The following is a 22,310-nucleotide window of genomic DNA, read 5'->3' on the forward strand; positions in this document are numbered from 1 at the left end:
TTCTGGAGGGGAGGAAATATTGTTAGAATTGTTTTAGAAAAAGTGATAGTTCTCTGATTTTCTGGTAGTAGTTTGCTCAGGAAGCCACTGCTCTTCAGGGCTATACAAATATTCTAGGGCCCACTGTGTGAAGAAGTATCTCATTCTCACTGCCATTTTGTGAAAACGATGTTTCTATTTATTTGAATGAAAAATGCTGCATAATGCACTCCAACGAGTAATCTAAAATAAGTACAGTGATACATTTTAGTTTGCTGAATATCTTACTGCAAACTACATTTTAGTGATAACACACATGCCTGTATTACTTTGCTTAGGTTTAAAAATGTATGTTTATTTACAGTAGAGAAAATACTTTGTTTGCTTCTTATGTAATGTACGAGTACAACCTGAAAAGATCAGCTTCCAGTAACAAAAAGATAAAAGTCTATTAGATGGAGAAACACACTGATGAATTCACAAACATATAAAAGAATTAAAGGCTTTCAATAAGGTTATAAATTGCTGTTTTTAAGTTGCCCTAATGTTTGCTATGATAACAACAACAACAACAACAACAATAATAATAATAATAACCAGGAATAACAGAAACTTTAAAATAATTTAAGTCTAGTTTTAAATCTGAAATTGACTTTTAAATATCTACATTTAATTTTAAATCTTTTTTTTTCTGAGCAGAAGATTTGCTGATATGTGCTGATAACAAGCATCATGAAGAGCCTGCTTCATGTCACTAAGAAAATTAAAAGTAGGAAATTATCTAGGATACTGGGATGGTAGGTTAGATGTTAGGATCTAACATAACATTTTTGTTCAAGATATTCAGAAACACTAATATTAATTTCATCTTAAACAGAAATTGTGGAGATTTTTGCAGCTGTTGTTCCTGCAGATAAAATGTACTTATATGGCCTTTATTCTGCAAATATTCTTTTAAGTTTAATATGTGTGAGACAATAAAATGAAACAGGATTGAGAACAAAAGAAAACCGCTGTGTTGCCAATCTTAACAACCATGTGACAATGTGATTGCTGGCACAACAAATAAAAGCATGAATAGCTCTAATTTTAAAATTAATATAGATTTTTCTTTCATTTACTTTCTAGTTATTCAACTACAAGGCCTAGTTGCTGTCAGTATTTCCCTTCAGCTATCAAATGCAGAAACTGGAATTACAAGAACCCCCCAACACACTATATATTCCCTATATTCCATGACATTCATTTAATAATCCAGCTGTTAATAATCCAGTATTGAGGGAGGTGGATACCCTCAGGATTGCTCCAAGTACCCTTTGCAACATTAGCCACCATTCAGGGTGCTCAGGAAGGTCCTGCTGTGTCAAGACTGACTAGGAGGGTGGAGAGGAGGAAGCAGCTCATTTTAAACAGCAGATTGCAAAAGCAAAAGTCAAAGGTGAAGTTGCAAAGAAAACAAAGTACTCAGTAAAACAGCCCGGACAAGCCACTAAGCAGCATTCCAATGACTTCCATGTCATTTTGTTCCTATGCATTGGAGCAGCTACCCCAGCAAGTGCTGCAGCATTTGGTGAACAGAGCAGTAGAAGAGGCCAAGGTACTTCAGGAAAGGGGACAAAAAACACATCACACGGACTTATCAACATGTTCTATACCTATCTCTGCTTTGTCTTTTTTGTTTTTTTTCTTTTTAAACAGTGTTTAAGAAAAATATGCTGTGTTACCATAACAAACTAAAATACTCTCTCAACCTCTTAAGATTTTAGTTTTCGTTTTCAACTATTTTGGTTCTGTGTAGGTTATATTTTTCCTTGTCTACTTTATAAAACCTTCTCTCAACACTAATGACTTCAGGAAGAAGAAATAAGGGAGAATTATGAGCACAGAAGAGGGCTCACAGTGTTGTTCCTTTCTCTTGTGCACTACAGGCAGGCAGGGGTACCAAAGAAATAGGGCATCGTGTTTTTATAGAATACAGTCAGACAGGAATTCCAGCTGGCATTCACTAAGCAAAAGGTAACATTTTCCTCATCTAAAATGATTGTTTAAATCCCAGCCATATATAGCTATGGAATAATGGGGTCACTTATTTTCCACTAGTTCAGTAAGATGCTGCAGCAAGCTAATGATTCCATGAGACAGACGGTTTAAAGCATCGATTTGCTGCAAATTGCTCAGTCCATAACTAATGAGCAGCTCTACAGATTTTCAGCGAATCAATCCCATTAGAATTTACAGTTTGCATAAGACCGTATTACTCAATCTGTGGACACAAAACAAACTGGGGTGTTTTTGGTAACCTTCAGCAGCCCCTTCTTGTTGCTGTTTTTTTAAAACTCGTTTTTAATTTCTATCAGTAGGTTGGATAAAAATCTCTCTCTTGAGGGTCTGAAAGCATGCCTGAAAAAATACACCATCCACGTCTACATAGGCACACATGCATCCCCTGTAAAGTCCTAGATATTCCACTGTAGAAGACAGTTAACATCCAAAAGGCAGGACGAGATGACAGATGGAAATCAGCCCCTGCAGCACTAAAGCCCTGCCCCAGTTTGGAGGTGGATTATGTTTTTTACACCTGTAAGAATGTGAAGTTAGATGGCAACTGGTATGTGGATCCACAGAAGTTATTTTTCATAACAAGCTAAAATCTCTCCTGTGTGAAAAAAGTAGCAAAGGCAAAAACTTCTATGGATCGAGTGACAGGAATTTTGTCACACATCTGCAGGGTAGAAAGAGGAAATTGAGAACTATGCTTGCTAACAGATGAAGTTCTGGATTACTTTACTACTGTCTGTGCCAGGAGGTTTGTACCATTTTTTCCCCAGGCTTTATAAGAAAAGGGCCAGTTCTATCATTATCAATTACTACAACAAGATCATTTTAGGCAAAACAGTTATAAGCAAGCAGAAGTTCAAATCCTGTCAATGTCATAGACTCTGAAAAACACTGTATTGGTTATTACAAAAGAGCTGTGGCTGGAGGGCTGTTTGTTAGTAGGGGAGTGTTGAATCATCCCACTCCAACTGCTCTTGCCTGGTGGAATTCTGTTTCTCTCCCTTTTCGACAATCACTTCCTCCTCCTCTTCATCCTCTTCACTGTCATCTGATTCAGCACTGGTTGTGTCTTCCTCTTCATCGTCTATGTCTTCTTCCTCACTCTCTTCTTCTGTCTGGTGTGGCTTTTCATATTTCTACAACACATTTAAAGAAATGAGACAGTAGCAGAAAGGTGCCTTCTTGCTAGCCAGAGCTGTCTCAAATGAGCATTCAGAAATGCTAATATGCTGGACAAATCTGCTTTCTATCATTATGTGATTATTAAGCATCAAATTCATACAAGTTGGTAGCAAACTGCTGGTATTCAAAAACTACTGTAAGAAGAATGGAATGTGAATAAACAATCTTTGTTAGCCACACTGCCAAAATTTAAATGTTCAACATCAGCTTCTTTAAACTGCTGATGATTTCCCCTCCTTTTAGTGTATAAAAAAATGAAAAAGTAAAAACCAAAGCAACTATATCATCTTGGGTACCTACAAACAGACATGGATGGAATGGAAGTGATGCTGTACCTGAGAGTTCTTCACCATCTTCTTTAGTAATTATACATGACAACAAATCTGAAGCTCTCAGTAATATCTGATTATGGTATGCAGAGCAGAGAGCTGGGCTGGGCTCCTGAGTGTACACACACAAATAGCTCAACAACTGCACCCTGAAAGAGGCTCAAACCCACTGCCAGCCCAGCCAGTGGCTCCTGGCCAGGGTGCAGTGCTGTGCCCCAGCTGAGTACCTCCATGGGGTTGACAGTGATGGTGAGGGCAGAGTCATCCCAGTCCATGTCGCTGTCCTTGGCTCCCTCGTGGCCCGTGGCGCTGCGCGGATGGGCCGTGCGCAGCCGGAATACGCCCAGCGTTACCACCAACACCAGCACACTCACACAGATGATGATCACCATCGTGGCCACACTGGGAACCACTGGGACAAAGGGCGGCAAAGGGCATGCAGTTACACTTGTGGAACAAGTCACCTAAAGCCCACTAACCTTGTTCATTTTCAAGCCACAGCACCCCCTCCTTTGGACTGAGAACAAGGACAGACACCTGCCACGTGCCTGCGATGACAGAAGGTGTTGACCAGTGCCCATCCACTAAGGTGGAGCACACACAAATGGTGCTCACAGATATCTTAACCTGAGTATGATAAATCCTAACTAAAAAGTGAGCATGCCCACCTTTGCTCTTTGAGCCACTTGACTACAGAAGACAAGTAGCCAATAAGTGCAGAGACAATTAGTTTCTGCAGTAAAATTCTGTTATCTCACCTGCATGTTGCCCCTTCTGATCACAGCCGAGGCCTCAACCTTACTTGAGACAAAATGTACATCTCAAAGCTTATATTTTCCAAGGTTTCAAATCCTTGTGATTTGAATCTCAAGCTCCCAGAAATAAATGCATTGCCACCCTAGTTGCCTGTGCTACAGCCTTCCTGGAAGACTCCTGAGGACTCAAGACATTTTTATTGTTTGGTTGCACTCTGAGAAATCCCTGTCTCTACCTAGTCACAGGAAGAAATCTCTCTGAACTACCACGTGTAATCAGCTCCATAATTAGGTTAGTGGAGAAATGCTGCCACTTCCTATGTACCTCAAGGTACTGCAGTTCCAGGAGCAATGGGATAACCCAGTCCATAACCCATTTTATTGCCTTGCCCTGCCTGTAAGAATGGAAGTCTGAAATCAAAACATATTTAGGAGCCAAAAAACCTAGTTTGCAACAGTTTATCCATTAAACATTCAGTTTCATTTCAGTGAACTGTCAGTACAATATAAAGGAAAATACAGTAGTTTTCTAAGCATGTCTATATGTAGCTACTTATAACTGCCTACACTTACATCAGCTTTACTTCTTTACATATGTACCATTCAGCTAAAAGGATTCCAGAATCCAATTTTTAAACAGGTATCTTTGCCCTGGATTTAACTTCACTGAGAAGGTTTCAGATTTGGGTATATATTTTAACTCATATAGACTAAAAATTAAATTAAAATATATCCTAATGCCTGTTGCACACAACTATATGAACTTATCTCCAGACAGCCCAGATTGAGGCCTTGAGAGCAGCTAACAGAGGCACTGCAGCAATTGTGCATTTAAAAAATAATACAATTTCTTCCTTTTGCTTTGAAAGGAGTGGGTAGAAATTAACATGCTACAGAACTATAGATGCAAAAGGACAATATTACCCTTCATACCATTCAATACTACAAACAAAGCATTTTTTTTACTGTGGAGGTCAGAGTTCAAAACCATTAATGAAGACTTTAAAAAAGGATACCACGTTTTAATTCCAAAGTACATTCTTGGACAGAATGAAATTCATTGTTAGCTTCTTTCACACCTGTGCAATGATCTCTGAGAGGTTTGAGAAGCTGAAACAATGGACCTCAGGGCTTTAGTCTGTGGAGCAAGCTGACCCACAAGGGAAATACTGTCACACTGCAATCATTGTGAGAAGCCTCTGGGAAGGTGTCACATACCTGAGCTGTGAACTGCACTTACACTCCCCTCAGGGTGCTGAACAGATTGGAGAAATTGAGGCTGAACTATCATGTGATTTACATGGTCCATGAAGTTGGAGTTGGAACTGTGTAGAATATTAACCTGGGGGAAGAGAAAAACAAGAGACCAGATACTAAAAAGTGTTTTATACTCCAAGCCTGCTGGTTCCATATATTACATTGGACTATGAAGTTCATCAGCAGATAGGAACACTACTTCATAGATGCTAAAGGCCAAATTAACTCCTTTTTTTATGCCAGTGGAAAATACACAGTTTAATATATTTCTAATTTGTAACATGAAAAATGCATTCTAACCTTTCTGGCTGTTGACTCTGAAGTGGCACAGAACAAGATTTTTTATTTACCTATTTGGATAAGTAGTGACTTTTTCTTCTCTCTATATTAATCAGCTTTTAAGTGTCACCTAAACATAAAATAATTGTTAATTTTATTAACAATTATTAAGCTATTAATTGTCCTTATAAACAATTATTAATTTTGACCATACTGCTAAGTAGGTCCTGCAATTTCCCTCAGTTGTTACCTGGGCTCTAGGCCTCAGTGCTAGGTCGGAAAACACGACTCAGTAATTGCTCACCTCCAAGCTGAACTTATTGCTCACCTCCAGGCTGAACTCATTGCTCACCTCCAGGTTGAACTCCCTGCTCACCTCCAGGCTGAACTCCCTGCTCACCTCCAGGCTGAACTCATTGCTCACCTCCAGGTTGAACTCCCTGCTCACCTCCAGGCTGAACTCCCTGCTCACCTCCAGGCTGAACTCATTGCTCACCTCCAGGTTGAACTCCCTGCTCACCTCCAGGCTGAACTCCCTGCTCACCTCCAGGCTGAACTCCCTGCTCACCTCCAGGCTGAACTCATTGCTCACCTCCAGGCTGAACTCCCTGCTCACCTCCAGGCTGAACTCCCTGCTCACCTCCAGGTTGAACTCGTTGCTGGTGTAACGCCCATTGAGCTCGGAGCACTTGACCCTGAACTTCCTGTCCGAGGTGGCCGAGGTGCCCCAGTTGCGGTAGCGGAGCTGCCGCAGCACCTGCTCATAGCTGAACGTGCTGTCCACACCTGCAGGATGGGAGGGCAGGGACAGCTCAGGGACAGGCAAGGGAAAACTGCTCTGGCAATGCACAACAAATCAACTGCTCACAGAACACACATAACTCAGCAGAATGGTCTGGAAATGACAGGGCATCAAATGTTCTCTGAGACTTGATTATATGGATAGCTTTCAGAATCAAATGCAGATGGATAAATACAACAACAATGGTACAGAATAAATTAGTGATCAGAAAAACATGGAAAATTTTCCAGCATTGTACAAGAACACTGAGGAACCCCCTCACTCCCATGTTCTGTTGTGATGGTCCACAAGAACCTCACATTTAGAGAAAGCAGGGATGCCATTTTCCTTACTTGAGGAGTAGCAAGAGGGATGCTGAGAATCCAAAGGGCAAACACAGCACATCCATAGATCAAGAAGCAACTGTGGTTTTTTACGATACAGTAACTTTTGGGATATTTTCATGGCTAGAAAATCATAGATTTCTGTCCAATTTCTTACATATTTGAGCTTTCTTTCCAATATATAATTGATGTGACAAAATAAGGGAAAGCAAATTTCATTAACTTACCATAGATTGAATATCCTGCAGTGGAATTTGTGGCATCTAGATGTTTTCCTTGAAGCTCCTCATTATCTAGTTCTAAACACTCTTGTTCAGGGTCTAGTTCTGCACCAATGACCAAAACATCACAGAAATCCAAGTTGTGGAGCATTTCCTCTACTACCAGTTGCTTATTGACTGTGATTCCATGGCATAGAGCATGAAAAAAAAGGGAGGAAATAAAGATAAATGACCAGAGAAAAGCTCAGTCATTTTATGTGCTTTGCATCAGGGCTTTCAATTTTTGCCAAGATGGCTGAACTGTTTTTACTGATATTAAATCCAGCACACTCGAAGCAGATCAAGAGAAGCGTCCCATTTGTACAGGTGCCATGATGATGAAGGCCTACAAACACTCAGTGAGAAAAATAGAAAATATCTTGCTCTATAATACAATGCACCTGAGAACATTACTGGAAGTAGAAAACTGAAATTTGATCTTGGAAATAAATTAATGTAAAAAATTTTGGGTTTCAATGCTGTACTGATTCCAGCTTTCTCAAGGAAAACCAAATTGGAGAAATGCACATTCAGCATGTCTATGCTTGGATGATTCTCTCAGTTACTCTATGCCCCATAAACAATTTGCATTATGAAGACCTGGCCATCTATCCAAGAGCAGGATATTATCATTAATAGCAAGATCTTGTGCTGTGTGACTTAAAGAAATTAAGTTATATACTGACTATTCTTCAACATGTACAAGTAAAAAAATAATTCTGTCACTGGAAAAAAGAGTAGCATATCAAATTAATATTTAAATTCTCTGATCAACTTAGCACAGAGTGTGTGGCAAAACTGTTTAAGCAGCTCCCTGAGGGCACAGACACTGTAAGCCTGGAACTTCCTTCCCATTTTGCAAATTTGATGTGAGAGGGTATATTGGGAAGGAGGGCACAGCCAGGAAAGCCTTATGCCCTAGATTTCCAGCTCCTAATGCAGGAGCTCTTTGGGTACCTAAGCTCTAGGTACAGCTGTAACATATCCAAAAATGCAGCCCTAGTCAAATTTGTAGGCTTCAGGTAATCCACGCCCCTAAACTTGCATATCATTATCCATTTTCTCTTCTTCAGAGATGTACATCTAGTTGCTGCTTATTCTAGTCCAACAATGTTTAGAATGTTTCCTCAAATTACCAAAGATTTCATCTTCCTTGCACACAAACATCCAAAATGAAGATTCCTTTATAGACAGTGATTTTAAACCTGATTTATGCTTTTGAACATTCACACAGTGTTGAATAATAATTCCCACATTGCTTATCATTGGAATAAACTGTCATCATTGACAATTAATATTTTAAAAGGATTATATATACATTTTATAGGTGGGAAACTGAGGCACGAGATTACTTTCTCAAGTATCATTCACAAGCTGGTATCAGAGCTGGAAACATAAAAGCAGACCAGAACTTCAACTTCTGTACAATTACTGCTTTTCACTTTATTGGCACAATTTTAAAAATTCTGTTATAAGCAGAGACATTCTAATGAAAATACCCTATGTAACAGAATATGAAAGGAAGAGTAGAAAGGAATTATTCTGAAGTATACTAAATGGATACTACATGGAAAATCTGCTTTTTTTGAAGCACCTTCTGATCTGTTACCATTTACCACACTTTTCAATGTGTGGAACTGAATTTCTTCAGTACAGTATTACTGTGGCCTAATTAATCTGGGTGAAGTGACTTCCTTTGCATTACTTGTTTGCACCATCCTTTAAAAAATATGAGGAGATGTTATGAAATGAGTAATAATATTGAAAAGAAAGACACAAACCTCTGTCATGTTCTTTGAAGTCCACTGAATGCTCCATTTTAGTGACTGTGCTGACAATCCTGATGTCAGGTAACAAAATAACACCTCTTTCACTTTCAAACTGTGCAGCTGGTCTAGCAAAGTGGTCCATCCCAGTTATGGTAATCTTGGGCTCATTGGCCTGAAACACCATTATATACGCATCTATATCTGGGATACTAATGCAGACATCTTCACCAAAACATCTGAAAAAATACATTAGTTGTTAAGTGCACGTGACACGTCGGACATAAGAGGAGTGTGGTACTGGCACTGCCCCAAACCCAGCTAAAGGCTCTGAGATCAGCCCAATCCATCCTCGGGCACTGCCACACATGAGGACATGCTTCTGTACTACTGTGCACACAGGCCAGCTCTGGCCCTCTCCTCCCTTCCCACCTTCACAGATACCCACTCTGAGGGGCAAGCTCAGTCTTTCCTAAGGTCACTATCAGAATAATACTTTAATCTTTAACTGACATTCAAGAGAGCAGTAAATGGCTAATAAAGTTAACTAGATAGCAACTAACTTCTGTAAACCTAACATTAAAGTCAGAAAGTGCTAGCTAATTAATACAACATGGTTATCTTGTCATGTGTGAATAAAAGGGCCTAATTCTCCATTTAAATTGGTCCCACCATGAACTCTTTTTGGGACCCTCCAATATCTGCAGGGGACAAAAGGTGCCTGCACTTCCATTTTCATCTGAATCAGCAGTGTGCTTTGGAAGCAAATCTCCTGACAAGCTTTGACTCATTTCATGCTGGCAGAGGAGCTGGGCCAGCCCTGGGATGTGCAGGCTGGGCTGGTTCCAGTGGCACAGCCTCGGCAGCTGCTCTCCCAGCCGGGAGCTCAGCCCACAGCCCGGCCCTGGCACTTGGGAACAGCTGTGCCTACAGCTGGGAAAGCTGGCAGAACTGGGCTTGTTTGCCCTCCAAAGCCCTGCTTTGCCTGCTCTGGACAGAGCTGAGCCCAGGGGAGCCCAGCAGAGGCCGTGGGCAGCTCCGAACATCACTGAGCAGGTGCTGCACAGAGAGACAGGGACGGACACGGACCCTGCCCCAGAGCCTCCAGCAGTGCTGCAGGGACAGCACGGCCACATCAGGGACAGACACACACATGCTGCTTCAAGCAATGCCCTTGCAGACATCTCCTCTGTTAGATGGAACGGGCCTGCTTTAAAAGGTCGCCGTTCTGGCTATCCCAGAAGGAACTATAAATGTTTAAAATGAAAAGTAAATAAGATTGCAATAAATGCGCTGTTGGGTCCAGACTGTATGCCCCAAACTATAAAGAGAATGCATTACATTAACAAGAAAGGTTTCTTAAGAAGATAATATCAAGAGAAAACTGCCATGTAAATTGTAATAAAAGTAAATTAAATTAATCCTTTAGGTTCAATAACAAAGCAGTATGATTTACCAATTTAATTTAGCCAAAATTATTACTTTTACGTGGCCAAAGAAAAAAGTAATTCATTAAAAATGTTCCTAATCTGTTCAATTCAGGTGAAGTATAACTTACTGGACTTTAGATGACACTTTGAGACGTCGTATGCCTGCAGTAGGAAACTGTCTGGAGTTGATGTATGAGACTTTTCGGAGGGCTTGATTTATATTCTTAATGTCATCTCCTTCCATGACAAGGACTGACTGGGAAGGGTTGAAGTGATACTAGGAGAAATGCAAGTAATTAGTATTTAAGGGACAAGGTACAGAGTACAAAATAATATAATTTTTAAGGAATGTTGCACAGACATAAGTTAAAAATGTAATGATTTAAGAAAAAAAATCTTAGTAGCTACCATTGGCTGAATCCACATGCTGTTCTCTAAAACATGTGCTTGTATCAGTCACCTAAAAAACTACTGTTATAATTAATTTTGTAATAAATTAATCCAGATTTTCTGTTCTTTGTCCAGCCTTATTAACCTTGCTGATACAATTTCTGCAGCAATTTCCAATGCTATTTATTTTTGAACTCTGTAGAAGTTCAAGACCTTACCACCATGATTATTATTCCTATGTAATCTTTTTAGGTTAAACACATTGCTCATATATAAGCATTGTCTTTTGAGCCAGTCTAGCATGCAGAAGCATATTTTGGCTGCTTTCTGTGTGGTTTTATTCTGGACTACCTTTCTGAGATCTATTCAATGTGAACGAACAAAACAATTACAACATTTGCCTCCTACATCTTCATTAACATCAGACACAGTAAAGGGGACTCTCCATCCTGTCTGATGATCAATAAGGGTGTCATGATTTAAGAAGGAGCTGCTCACTTGGGCCAGCAAACCCTGCAGTCACTGCCTGCTCTTGTAGCCCCGAGCCTTCTCTGCTCCACTGCACTGAACACAGATCAGTCTTGCTGACCAAGAAACTTCATCACTGTTGTGACATAACCAATGACTGATTTTTACCTTCATCGTAATTAATCCTAATTCCTTGTTTTGTCTGTTAATTAGTCCAGTAAACCATCTGCATTGCAGAGGAAACCAGCCTAACCCCCTTGACGCTGTACCCCACCATTGTCAGCACAGAACACAAATGCACCTTTCTCTCTTGGGTAGACCCCCCCCAAAGCTGGGCATTGATTATGTGAAGACGTTCTGTTAAATACAGACAGTGGCTGCCCACACTTCCTTACAGCCAGAAAGGTTATAAAGCAACACACATCAAACAGACTGAAGAACAGGAGGAAGCTCTGGGTCCTCTGTCAAACAGAACACGGAGGACTGGGTTTAAAGCTTGTGCAGGAAGGTCACAACACACTGAAGGGTATTTTTTAACAAAGAGGAGGACTAACATGAATCCCAGCCTGCATACAGTTCTTTTTCCTCTCTTTAAGCTAACAGCAGTAGAGAATAAAATTAGCAAAAGGAGACTCTAGCTAGCCAGTTAATAGCTCAGCTGCCAAAACAGCTGGAACACTGCCAAAGGGATGAGAAAGCCCCAGTCTGAGCCATTTTTGTCTTTCTCATTAAAAAAAAAGCTAAAAATAGCAACATTTTAGACAGTGTCTCAGAGAGCTGTTACAGATATCTGAAAATTAGGCTGCAGCCCAAAAACGTCCAACACTATGGTGTCAGAAACTGCAGCTGCACTGCTCTTTCTTAGGTGGTTTAAGGGGTGATTCTCCATGGTCCAAAGTGCCCAAAAACACCTTCCAGCATCAGTCTGCCAACACTGAATCTGCAAAGCACCACATAGACAGCCCCACAGAACCCATGGTCTGTGCAGCTGTCACACCTGCCTGTCTGGGATCAGGTGTGTTTGGTTTTGACACCATAGCACTTTCCTCTCTCATTTTCTCTTCAAGGTCAGGCAACTGTTCTGCTTTCAGCTGAGCTTCCTTCTGTCAGCCCCCGAAAGAAACCCTTCCACAATCTCTCTCTGGCTGCTCCTTTCATTTTTGCCTCCTGCTGTTGCTCTCACTGTTGGCCTGCCGAGGCAGTAAAAGCAACATCGGTAACTTTAAAAATTCCACTACGCCTCATCTGTACTTCAGAAAATGAAGATGTTTTGAAGGTTTGCAAAACCATGAAAAGGCAGAAAACAATCCCTTGTCTTCCTTTTTCCCTCTGCACTGCCAGTACAGTAAGAAAGCCAGTCACAAATCCTGGAGCAGCAGTGGGTGGTAGAAGGATTTTCCCAAGCCCATGAAACTGGGGTGACTCAAATACTGTCAGGTTTCAGAGGGCAACAATAGGGGAGGAATTACTATGCTTTTAAGCACCATTGATGAAGTGTACAGTGCTTTAATTCATGGAAAATCGCAGCAAATAGCTAATTATTAGGCATACACATGTGGGTTCCAGAAATCCCTACCTGCTGCCTTTTAAAAACAGCTTTAACCAACCCCTGTGTCCTGTTGCTGTGAGAAGCAGCAATGTGAAATTCTTAATGATGTTGTTGGTAGGATGATAAAATAATTCTTTGGGGTCTTTCCTCATATGTAAACGTTAGAGTTAGCAAAATTCCTCCTTACCGTTGCACTTTCAATTTTCATTTTTACCTTTGTTTTCACACAATGTGTCAGTTTTACTACACCAGTGCAAACTCTCATCACCTGGACAGACATCTGAGCACATTTCAGGTCAGTTTGTACAATGGAAGGGCTTGGCTAATAAAATGCAGTCCGTGGCATTGCACTGCATGTTCCAGATGAAGATTTATAGCACCATCCTCCTCCCCTCTGAAAACCCCACACCAAAACACCTCTGTTCAGTTTCTCAGGATGGATTGTCTGCATCCAAAGGGACTTCCTGGGCTGGAACTGAAGCTCAGCTCCTTTGGAAGAGGTATTTGTGTGCTAGGAAACAGCTTCACAAGCGCATTTACACTGAACACAGGAACACTGTCACCAAACAGTGGTTTCTGTCAGTAAAAGAAAACTGACAATGCAGCTCATGTGAGCATTGGAATAGCCAAGATCCTATATGTATATCCAAAGAACAGAATTCCAGAATTATCTGAATGAATGCAAAGCCATCTGGCCACTAGGTCAACTGAAACATGATTTCCCTGTCTGTTGTTCTCCAATCTTAGAAAAAGCTCTACATTACGAGTAGTCATATGCATAATGAACATAGAAAATTACTTATATGCAAATCTAAAAATTTCATTCCTTGACTTTAGGGGTTTTTATTGTTCAATTTTCATGTACCATAAAGTTTTCCTCTTTGAACACACTGAATTTTAGAATGCTATTGCATTGAAACTTATGTATTCCACTGCTTTAAAACTACTTGAGATCAAAATTCAGTAAATCTTTGGAATTGCGTCTATTTCTGTAGAAGTAACAAAATAAGCATGAAAACACAACCTGGCAATTCATACAGACTCTGAAATATCAGTAGTACCTTACTTTCTGATCATTTAGCTCTACAATAATGGAAACATTTTTCTTTGCAGTGCCACAGCTTTTCTACTGTTCTCTTTTTTCTTTGCATGATTTTATGGGAAATTACATTGCTTCTGGGAGTACATTTGTACCGTGTGTACTCTACCTTAGGCTCTCCACTTCATAAATCAGATCTAAATTTTTATCAAAAATGAAGTCAGTTCATCCCTCACCTTTATTCCTTGGCCAAGACTCTCAAGAGAATTAATATCGAGACCTTCCTTGCAGGCCTGCAAACAGGAAATCACTTTCTGACTTTCAATTTTCCCTGGCCGGATTGTCAGACTGGCCAGGCTGCCATGGAAATACTGAGCAAACCTGGGCTTGGTGACTTCACCTCCTGCAAAAAAGGGGATGCAAAATGGTTATTGGTACCAACACACAAACTGCACATGTAATAAATCACTTTATGTTTTAACACATTTAAAGAATCTCTATTCATCTTAGCCAAGTGTATTTGAGGTCCCATTTATTGTGGTACAGTGGAATGTTTCGTGGGTGGTTGGGTGGTGTGGGACATATATTGAGAAAGTAAGAAAGTTACAGCCTGAAAAATATTCCAGGCTGGAGCTTCTCAGCTCTGTTCCCAGCCCATGAGCTGGTCCAGCTCAAGGCTAGGGAGAATTTCTCCCAGGGTGATAATTTGGTCACAATAAAAAGGAATTAATAACAAGATAGAACACCTGTTGTGGTGTGTGCCCAGGCCCTGGCAATGGGGTGTCTTTCCTCTGAACCAATAACCTTTTCTCTACTCTTGGAGTTGCAGTCATGCTATAAAACCAAGTGTGTTTCTGAATAAACTTGTCTCTTTCTTCCTGTCATGAAGGACGACCATGTAGCTGTGCATCTTATTTCTGCTGCACTTAAAGGGTTAAAACCCCTTTCCAGGGCGACAGGTGGTACCTGGTACCAGGCTGTCTTTAACATTCTTGTTTTCCCAGGACTGAATTCAGGTGTTTATAAAGCTGAGACAGCAAACCCAGAGATGAAACATGGCTTCCCAAACGTGTACAAGAAAGCAAGTGATTTTTAAAAATGAAGTTTTTCAAGAATTCACACACCAATTTAATAAATTTTAAAGTCCAATATTTATTTATAGAGAAAGAGCATTTGCAAGTGTTTCGTGACAAGATCAGCTACGTTTGCCTTTGTCCTGCCAAGGGCACAGTACAGATGAGCAGAGAGTGGTGGCTCTGGGAACACAAGCTGCCACACTCCCTGGGTGTGGTTACTGCCCTGCAAAGAGAGAGAAAGGACAGCAACACACACGGACCTGTTTAGGGAAAAAAGGCCAATTTATTGTACAGACAGCCCATATTTAAAGTGTGTTATGTGTAGCTAGGACAGGACAGTAGTTCACTGGACAATTGGGAAAAACATCCTTGGAACAGCACCTCAGGATGTATCCCACTGGAAAGACACCAGGTGTTAATCTTTATTATGAATTCCACTCTGTTTTTCGCTATATTATCACCCTGGGAGACTCCTCCCTAACTGAAGCTGCAGTCAGCTTGTCAGCCTGGGAATGGAGGTGAGAGTCAGGAGAAATCCAGGCCTGAAAAGGATTTCCAAGCTGGAATTCCCTAGCTCTCTAAATGTGTGTTTCCACACCTGGGCTGTGTCTGGGGACGTGCTGGGGATTCAGCAGTGAGCAGGGAGCCGTGCACAGCCTTCTCTGAGGGGTGGGAGGGCTGTCCCGAGCCAAGGTGCATCACTGGGTGCCACGGCCTGGTCACCATGCTGTGCCAGGCCCTGCACACACGCTCGCTTGCCGGCAGCTCCCAAGGAAGACTGATCTTTAGGAGCTGTCAATAAAACGTGATTACAGACTGCCTGCTCCAGTGATCATGGCATCTCAATTACTCTTGGGACAGTTAGTGATTTACTCGTCCTCCTTTAGGAGAGTTTTTAGAGCTTGTCTTTCCTGCAGTGTTATCTCTCACGGTGCGTGTGAATTACTGCCTACCTGGAGCCTGGAAGGACCAAGGGAGTCTCACAGCAGCCAGCAGAGCACACTAATTGGATTAGCAGTTGATAACCTCTTGATAAGGTGTTGTAATTGGTAGATAACTCATGTCTACAGTGTTTGTAGCTTTAGTGTCAAACAACTTGTTTTTGCTAGGCAAGATAGCTCAAGCTTGAACTTTTAACTTGTGTGTGGATTGGAGCTGGATAGGGATGAAGTGCCAGATTTTCTTTAGGCCTGCTGTTGTTACCTAAAAGCCTAAAAACCCTCACTTCCAGTCTCTGCAGGATGAGCATTATGAAGAAGGCTTGAGCTATTTTATATAGTGAAGAAAATACACACTGGTGTACTGGCAGAAAAGAGGTGTCCAAGCAGGCTGTTTCTTCAGAGAAGCTGGCAATGTATTTTTGGTTTTGTTTTTTTGTGTTTTTTTTTTTTTTTTGGGGGGGGGGTTGGTTTTTTTGGTTTTGGTTTTGGTTTGTTCGTTTGTTTGTTAGTTAATTTTTGTGTATGTTTTTGTTTGTTTTGTTTTTAGTGTTGGTTTTTTGGTTGTTTTTGTTTGTTTAGTTTTTTTTAGTTTGGGGGTTTTTTGTTGGTTTGGTTTGGTTTTTTTGTTGGTATTTTTGTTTGTTTTTTGGGGTGTTTTTTTGTAGTATTACAGCAGAAACTGCCTCTCTTTTTCTTACCCCAGAGGAAGGTTCCCAAAGGGAGATTATTCTTGTCCACTCTCATTCATTTTTCCATTACACAGGAAATTTCCTCTGGGCAGAATTTTGTTGAGATTTCCTAGAAACAGCTAAAGTTCAGTCTTTCTGATACTTACCAAGACAATTATTTGGTAATTATTTTGTAAATCAATAGTGCATTATAAGGACATTGGCTTTTGTTTGAAGCTTCACATTCTGATATCACTACAGAATTGTGAAGACAGCACGTTTCAAGGCTAAAATACCAATACTAATTCTGGAGCTTTGAAATTTAGAAACCTACTATACTGTCTGCCATTAGGTCTTAACAATTCTGAGGAGATGCAAAATAAGAAGCAAGTTCAGATCAGTGAATGTATTTAAATGTGAAATGCACTCATTAAAATCTATATAAAAGACCAGACAAGCCAGAACAAAGAATTCAGTGCTGTGGTTTTGCCTGACAGAAACAAGCAGAATGAACCAAAGCATCCATAAAAAGAACTTGTTGTTCTTCCACTTTGGACTAGTTCTTCTCTGGTATTCTTGACAGAGCACTTAAAATTACATTGCTAGCTCATTAGAAGTGATACAGCATTTGCCCATAAATCATTAAATATGCAGGGTATTCACCGTGCCCAAGCCACAGTTTTAAAAAATGAAATGGTGAACAAGGAGGTATTACCATCTAGGAGATGTATAATTCTTGTTTAAAGACATCTGTCCAGCCACCAACATAAAAGTAAGGAAGGGAATATGAGTGTTGCCAGGAGCAGGCTTTTAAAATACTCGGAAAATACAGCACTACAAAACTATCGATCATGTAAAGAACAAGGCTTACACACCCTCTTCACAGGAATAAGGATGGTGTCTGTGTAGGTGCAGAGGTCAAGACTGGACTGTAAAGGAGGTGATGTAATATCTGCTTGGGAGAGGCTATCAACTGTTATTTACATAAAAATCCCTAAGTATTTCAAGAAAATGTGAGCAAAAAATAGCTGGGAGTAGCCAGTGTCATACTGTGTGGGTAGAGAAAATCTGCAGAACCATGGCAATGGCGATGACAGGGTGATCCTGGCTGGGACAATGCATGTGAACAACTGCGAGCACAGTCTGCAGGGGCACGGAGCCATGAGGCACTCTGTCCCCAGCCCCAAGACAAATACACCTGTACCTAATCTATTCTTGAGAATATTGCCTGAGCCTTCTAAACTCTTCTGAAGACAGAGGCTCCCCAAGTAATCCCCTCCATCAACCACTGACCCTCGAGGTGGATGTTTATTCCCAACAGGAAACATGAGCAGTCAAAACACAGCTGGCCTCATTTTCCTTTGCCAGGCTTCTCTTTACATCTTCCACGTAACACTGTAGAATATGAACATTGCTGTTGCTCTTTCTAGAACTTATCTTTCTGAAGTACTAGCCCTAATATAGAATTCTTGATACTGGATGTGTAAAATAGCATGTGCCCATTCATCCAGGGTGGTGAGAAAAGCAGCTTTTAATCGCGTGAAAAAACAAGAACACTTAAAAAGATAATACTTATACCAGATTGCTAAAATAGCCTTCCATAAGCCACTTTTACCAGTGTTAAAGACAAAATTATATACCTGCCAATTCTGAACTTAAAGGGGAACAGAAGTCATTATATCTGACTCCTCTTACAGTTGCTTGTAATTGCAGCATGCTGTCTTTTGATATTTTTCTGTTTCAGCATTTCAGAATCTTCTCAGCTCAGTGAGGTATGTTAGCTGCTGATGTTCCCATTGCCAGTAATTATTAGATTGCAAACAGACAAAATCAAATGCAATAAAACTGGGAAGCAAAAACCAAAACTCTCACTAAAATTAAAGGATTGGCCTAAGGCCAGTTAATCACAATCCTGCTTTCTAGCTTTGATAAAATGTTTTATTCATACTTGGTTCTACTATATTAGTGTGTTTGAAAGCTGTGTTTCCTTCTGCTTCTACAATCTGATATTCTTTGAGTATTTGACTTTGGTTTCTCAGTGGGTGGAAATTTAGCCCAGGAAGGGCAATCTCCAAATCCTAGTCACTCTGAAATTCTGAGCTCCCAAGACTAGATGAGTAGAAATATATTTAATTCAGAATGAACATGATAATTCCATTGCATGTTTAAGCACAATGGGTAACTGTACCTAATGCTGATAGTAACATTTTACAGAATATTATCCAAATTCTTCTAAATACTGATTTTTCAAATAGAGATCCTTTGGCCCTGAGCATCATTCATTTCATGCTCCCCATGCAGCTGACCGGCAGCTCAGAGTCAGTGGCTTTGCTGGGCAGGAGGATGCTCAGTTCCACTGCCTGGATTTGACTCAGCACTGATGTTACCACCTGCTAAGAAACAACTGAGAAAAGACGTGAGCTGCTCCCAACAGCCCTTACTGCTTTAAGGCACTTTGAGCTCTTCGTTCTGACACCAAACTAAGCCTAAGCAACAACTTTTTTTGGATAATGAAGAAGACCTAAATAGATTACACAGAGAACAAAGTGGAGCTCCACTGACAATGGTCTTGAGGTAATCCAAGCATACGAAAATTTGTAATAGTTCTGTAACACAGCATCTCCAGTTTCTCTCCAGAGTTCAGGATATCCAGTTAACCTGGATTGCCTCAGCAAGCTTCATGGGACTTCTTTGCTTTCAGGGTCTTTCTGCCTTTTCCAATGACTGAAATATTCCTCCGATACAGCTCATCTCCATGAAGCTGTTGGTAAGTTCTGAGAAAATGAGAAAACCTAGTCCTCAACTGTGTTGTATCTCGTGTTTCACTCAGCACTATGTTAATTGATTGCTATGGATTAATATGCTGTGAGTGCTAATTCTTGGGGGACAGTTATGTAGTTAAGGCTGATGAATGATAGGGCCAAGAGAGGAAAACAGAACCTTCCCCACTGTCACGGAAATAAGTTAATGACTGTAACACAAAAAAGACTGAAACTACACTATAGTTTAGCCACCAACAAGCCTTACTACAATTCCTTCCATGAATAATTTTTGAAGCTACTGATTTTTTTCTCTTCCTTAAATGTAAATGTTGTAGTTGCTGTCAGTTGTGAGGGAACATAGGCCACAGGGTTGTTCAGATGTTGCTGATAAAATTGTGCATTGCTTTTCACACCTGACCCAGCATGCACCAACACTCCCAAAGTCTGACAGATACAGGAGGATGGATGGTAGCCTTTGGCATTAATTCAACCCCTGTAAAGGGAAGATGGTGTCAACAGACTGTGGAGACATCCAGAGGAACCATGACATCCATAGAAACCATGACATCCATAATTATTCTCTATAATGCTGTTTACTCCTTAGTCATTGTTGAAGTAGCATGCATTGCACTTTTCACTTGCTAAAATAATAACTGTCTTCTGGACTGAGATTCTTCTGCGCTGGTTCTGATTTCTTTTGCTGCTAGAATTATGTAGATAACTAGAGCTATCAGGGTATGCTGAAGGGTAGTGTCCCATGATATTTTATGCAGCCTAGAGGCATCTCCTACACTGGGACCAGGGTGTTCCCCTCCCATATGAAGCCTACAAGCCTCTGAGCCCTGGTGAGTGTTGGTTCCCTCCTGTGCCATTCACAGCTGGGGCTGAGCTCACTGCAAGCCCAGCAGGGAGTGCAGCCAGGGATGGACTCAGCCAGCAGGACATGCAGGAGACCCTGCAGACCCCTCAGTGGGGAGCGATCAGGCTGCCAATAAAAGCAAGACTTTACAACACCAGTGCTTGGCACAGACCTAAATAGGCACAGGCAGAGTTACAGCTGCTGCCTGAAATTTCAAACACACCAGATCAAATGGAGAAGAGCAACCTACTTAATTTTAGTTGAGTATGTTGCAGATGTCTGTCTGTCTTGGGGGCAGCTCAGTGGGAATGACCCCTTATACACATGGAGAAAAACAAATGTTTTGCTATAAACAGCTGAAGATTGTGAGATGAACAACAATTTAGGGGGATTACCTGTTACCTGGCAATCCCCTCTGGCTGCAGCCACAGAGAGGTTCTGCTAGCTATAACATGTTATATCCGTTAGATACAGCATTGGAGAGCTCAGGGGAAACTGAAGAGTCCCAGGGTTTGGACTTCATGGGGTTAAAATGCATTCATTAAAGAAGCAGTCTGTTCCCACTACACTTTTGTTTTTCATTTTGCATTGAGTTGATATAAAGTGCGACAGAATTTGATTAGCATTGAATTTTACAGTTGTTGGTTTGACTACTCAGATGTAAAGTGCTGTCTGCATTCCTTATCAATCTCCAAAGAACAATCAGGCACGTCAAAACAAGTGATTTTATTGAGCTCACAGATTTTGCAGGCTTTTTGCCTTATCCTAATAATGAGCAAGTAATTATCAAGGCAGTCAAAGCACAATGAGGTTTTCACGGGAAATGGTGAAATCAAGAGAATTTCCAACTGAGATGCAATTCTTTTAAGATATTCTAGACTCTGGTTATACTGAGCCCGATAATTAATGAACAATTATGATTATTCAGGGCTCCAACATAAAGATTGAATGAATCTGGGAGCAGGCACAAGACATTCTGGCTCTGAAGTCTTCAGGTCCAAGCCTCCAAATTTCTCATCTTTTTATTATTCCAGTTTAGGGAGCTGGGTTTAATTCCCTGACAAGTAGATTGGCTGTTAAACAGGATGAAACTTAACACAGAATTCAGGAGTAGTCTCAATTAGTGACATGACATTTTATACTCCCAGAGCTTCTCAGCACAGAAAAGTTTTAGTGGGGTTTTTTATATCACTCAGATAAAAATTAATCAGAAACTGGTCATCAAATATGGTCCATGTTAAGTCTGCCCCTGCTCTGGATAGGCATCATAACCCAACAACCTCACTCAGACAGCTTTAGGCTTTAAAGCTTTATCTGAAGTATGACAAGTTCAGAGAACACTAAGGGCTCCCTGCTCCTAAGTGTTCAAATGCCAACCGATCTCTGTGCAATACATCCTTAAACCAAAAGTGGGTATAACTTACACTACTGAAGATGCAGTTACAATTTTTCACAATTCAGCCAACAGATAAATGTTGCTCAAAAAACCTATATCCCTATTCTCCCAAAATCAATTTTGTACTGGTAAGTAATGCTTCCTTCAGAAATTCGGTTTAAAAAGGGACATATATCTAGGGTGACAGATTTGAATGCAAATTCAGCTCTCCAAGAAAACACCCTCCTAAACCAAACCTTCCACATGTCTTTGTGTTTCTATTACAGGTGAAATTCAGCAAAGATCTGTCAAGTGCACTGAAATCTGCCCCATCTTTCTCTTGATAAGAAGGAAAATGCAGCAAAGAGCTCTGCTGTACCCACAGAGGCATCGGGACACAGATAATCAGCACGACACTGTGTGAGATCTGCCCTGGTGCTCTTGCATTAAGGTGTGCTTGTACCACTCCTCTGAGGTGACAGGTTTGTGCAAGCTATGCCAGCCTTCTTGGCATGATCCAAGAAGGTGTTGGGTGAACAGCAGGGGGAATCTTTATCTGTTGACTACCCAAATTTCTGGAGAAAGTCCAAGGCTGAGCGATACAGGCTGCTGCTACACTGCCCACAGTGGCTCTCCTTTTTCTGACTCTCCAACTTTTAACTCTTGTGGTGCTTCTTGCCTTGAATCATCAGTCAGTTCTCTGACTGCACTGGGTGATTTTTGTGTCAGCGAGGGGTGGCATGTGAGGATAATAAGATTATTC

The 22,310-nt window shown here is 40.8% G+C and overlaps 1 protein-coding gene across 1 annotated transcript in view; it reads right to left on the reverse strand.

The window, feature by feature from the left end:
* Window positions 1–304: 304 nt before the first annotated feature.
* Window positions 305–22,310, reverse strand: part of CLSTN2 (calsyntenin 2) — a 309,152-nt gene continuing 287,146 nt past the window's right edge. The window contains exons 10-17 of the mRNA XM_014870252.2: window positions 14,103–14,269; window positions 10,549–10,697; window positions 9,006–9,229; window positions 7,192–7,362; window positions 6,480–6,625; window positions 5,522–5,645; window positions 3,776–3,960; window positions 305–3,173 (exon numbers count right to left, since the gene is read on the reverse strand). Of these exons, the coding sequence (XP_014725738.2) occupies window positions 2,973–3,173; window positions 3,776–3,960; window positions 5,522–5,645; window positions 6,480–6,625; window positions 7,192–7,362; window positions 9,006–9,229; window positions 10,549–10,697; window positions 14,103–14,269 (1,367 nt within the window). The 3' untranslated portion in view covers window positions 305–2,972. The remainder of the gene's footprint in view (window positions 3,174–3,775; window positions 3,961–5,521; window positions 5,646–6,479; window positions 6,626–7,191; window positions 7,363–9,005; window positions 9,230–10,548; window positions 10,698–14,102; window positions 14,270–22,310) is intronic.

Source organism: Sturnus vulgaris, chromosome 10, assembly GCF_052056855.1.
Source record: "Sturnus vulgaris isolate bStuVul1 chromosome 10, bStuVul1.hap1, whole genome shotgun sequence".
In the NCBI taxonomy this organism is placed as follows: Eukaryota; Metazoa; Chordata; class Aves; order Passeriformes; family Sturnidae; genus Sturnus; species Sturnus vulgaris.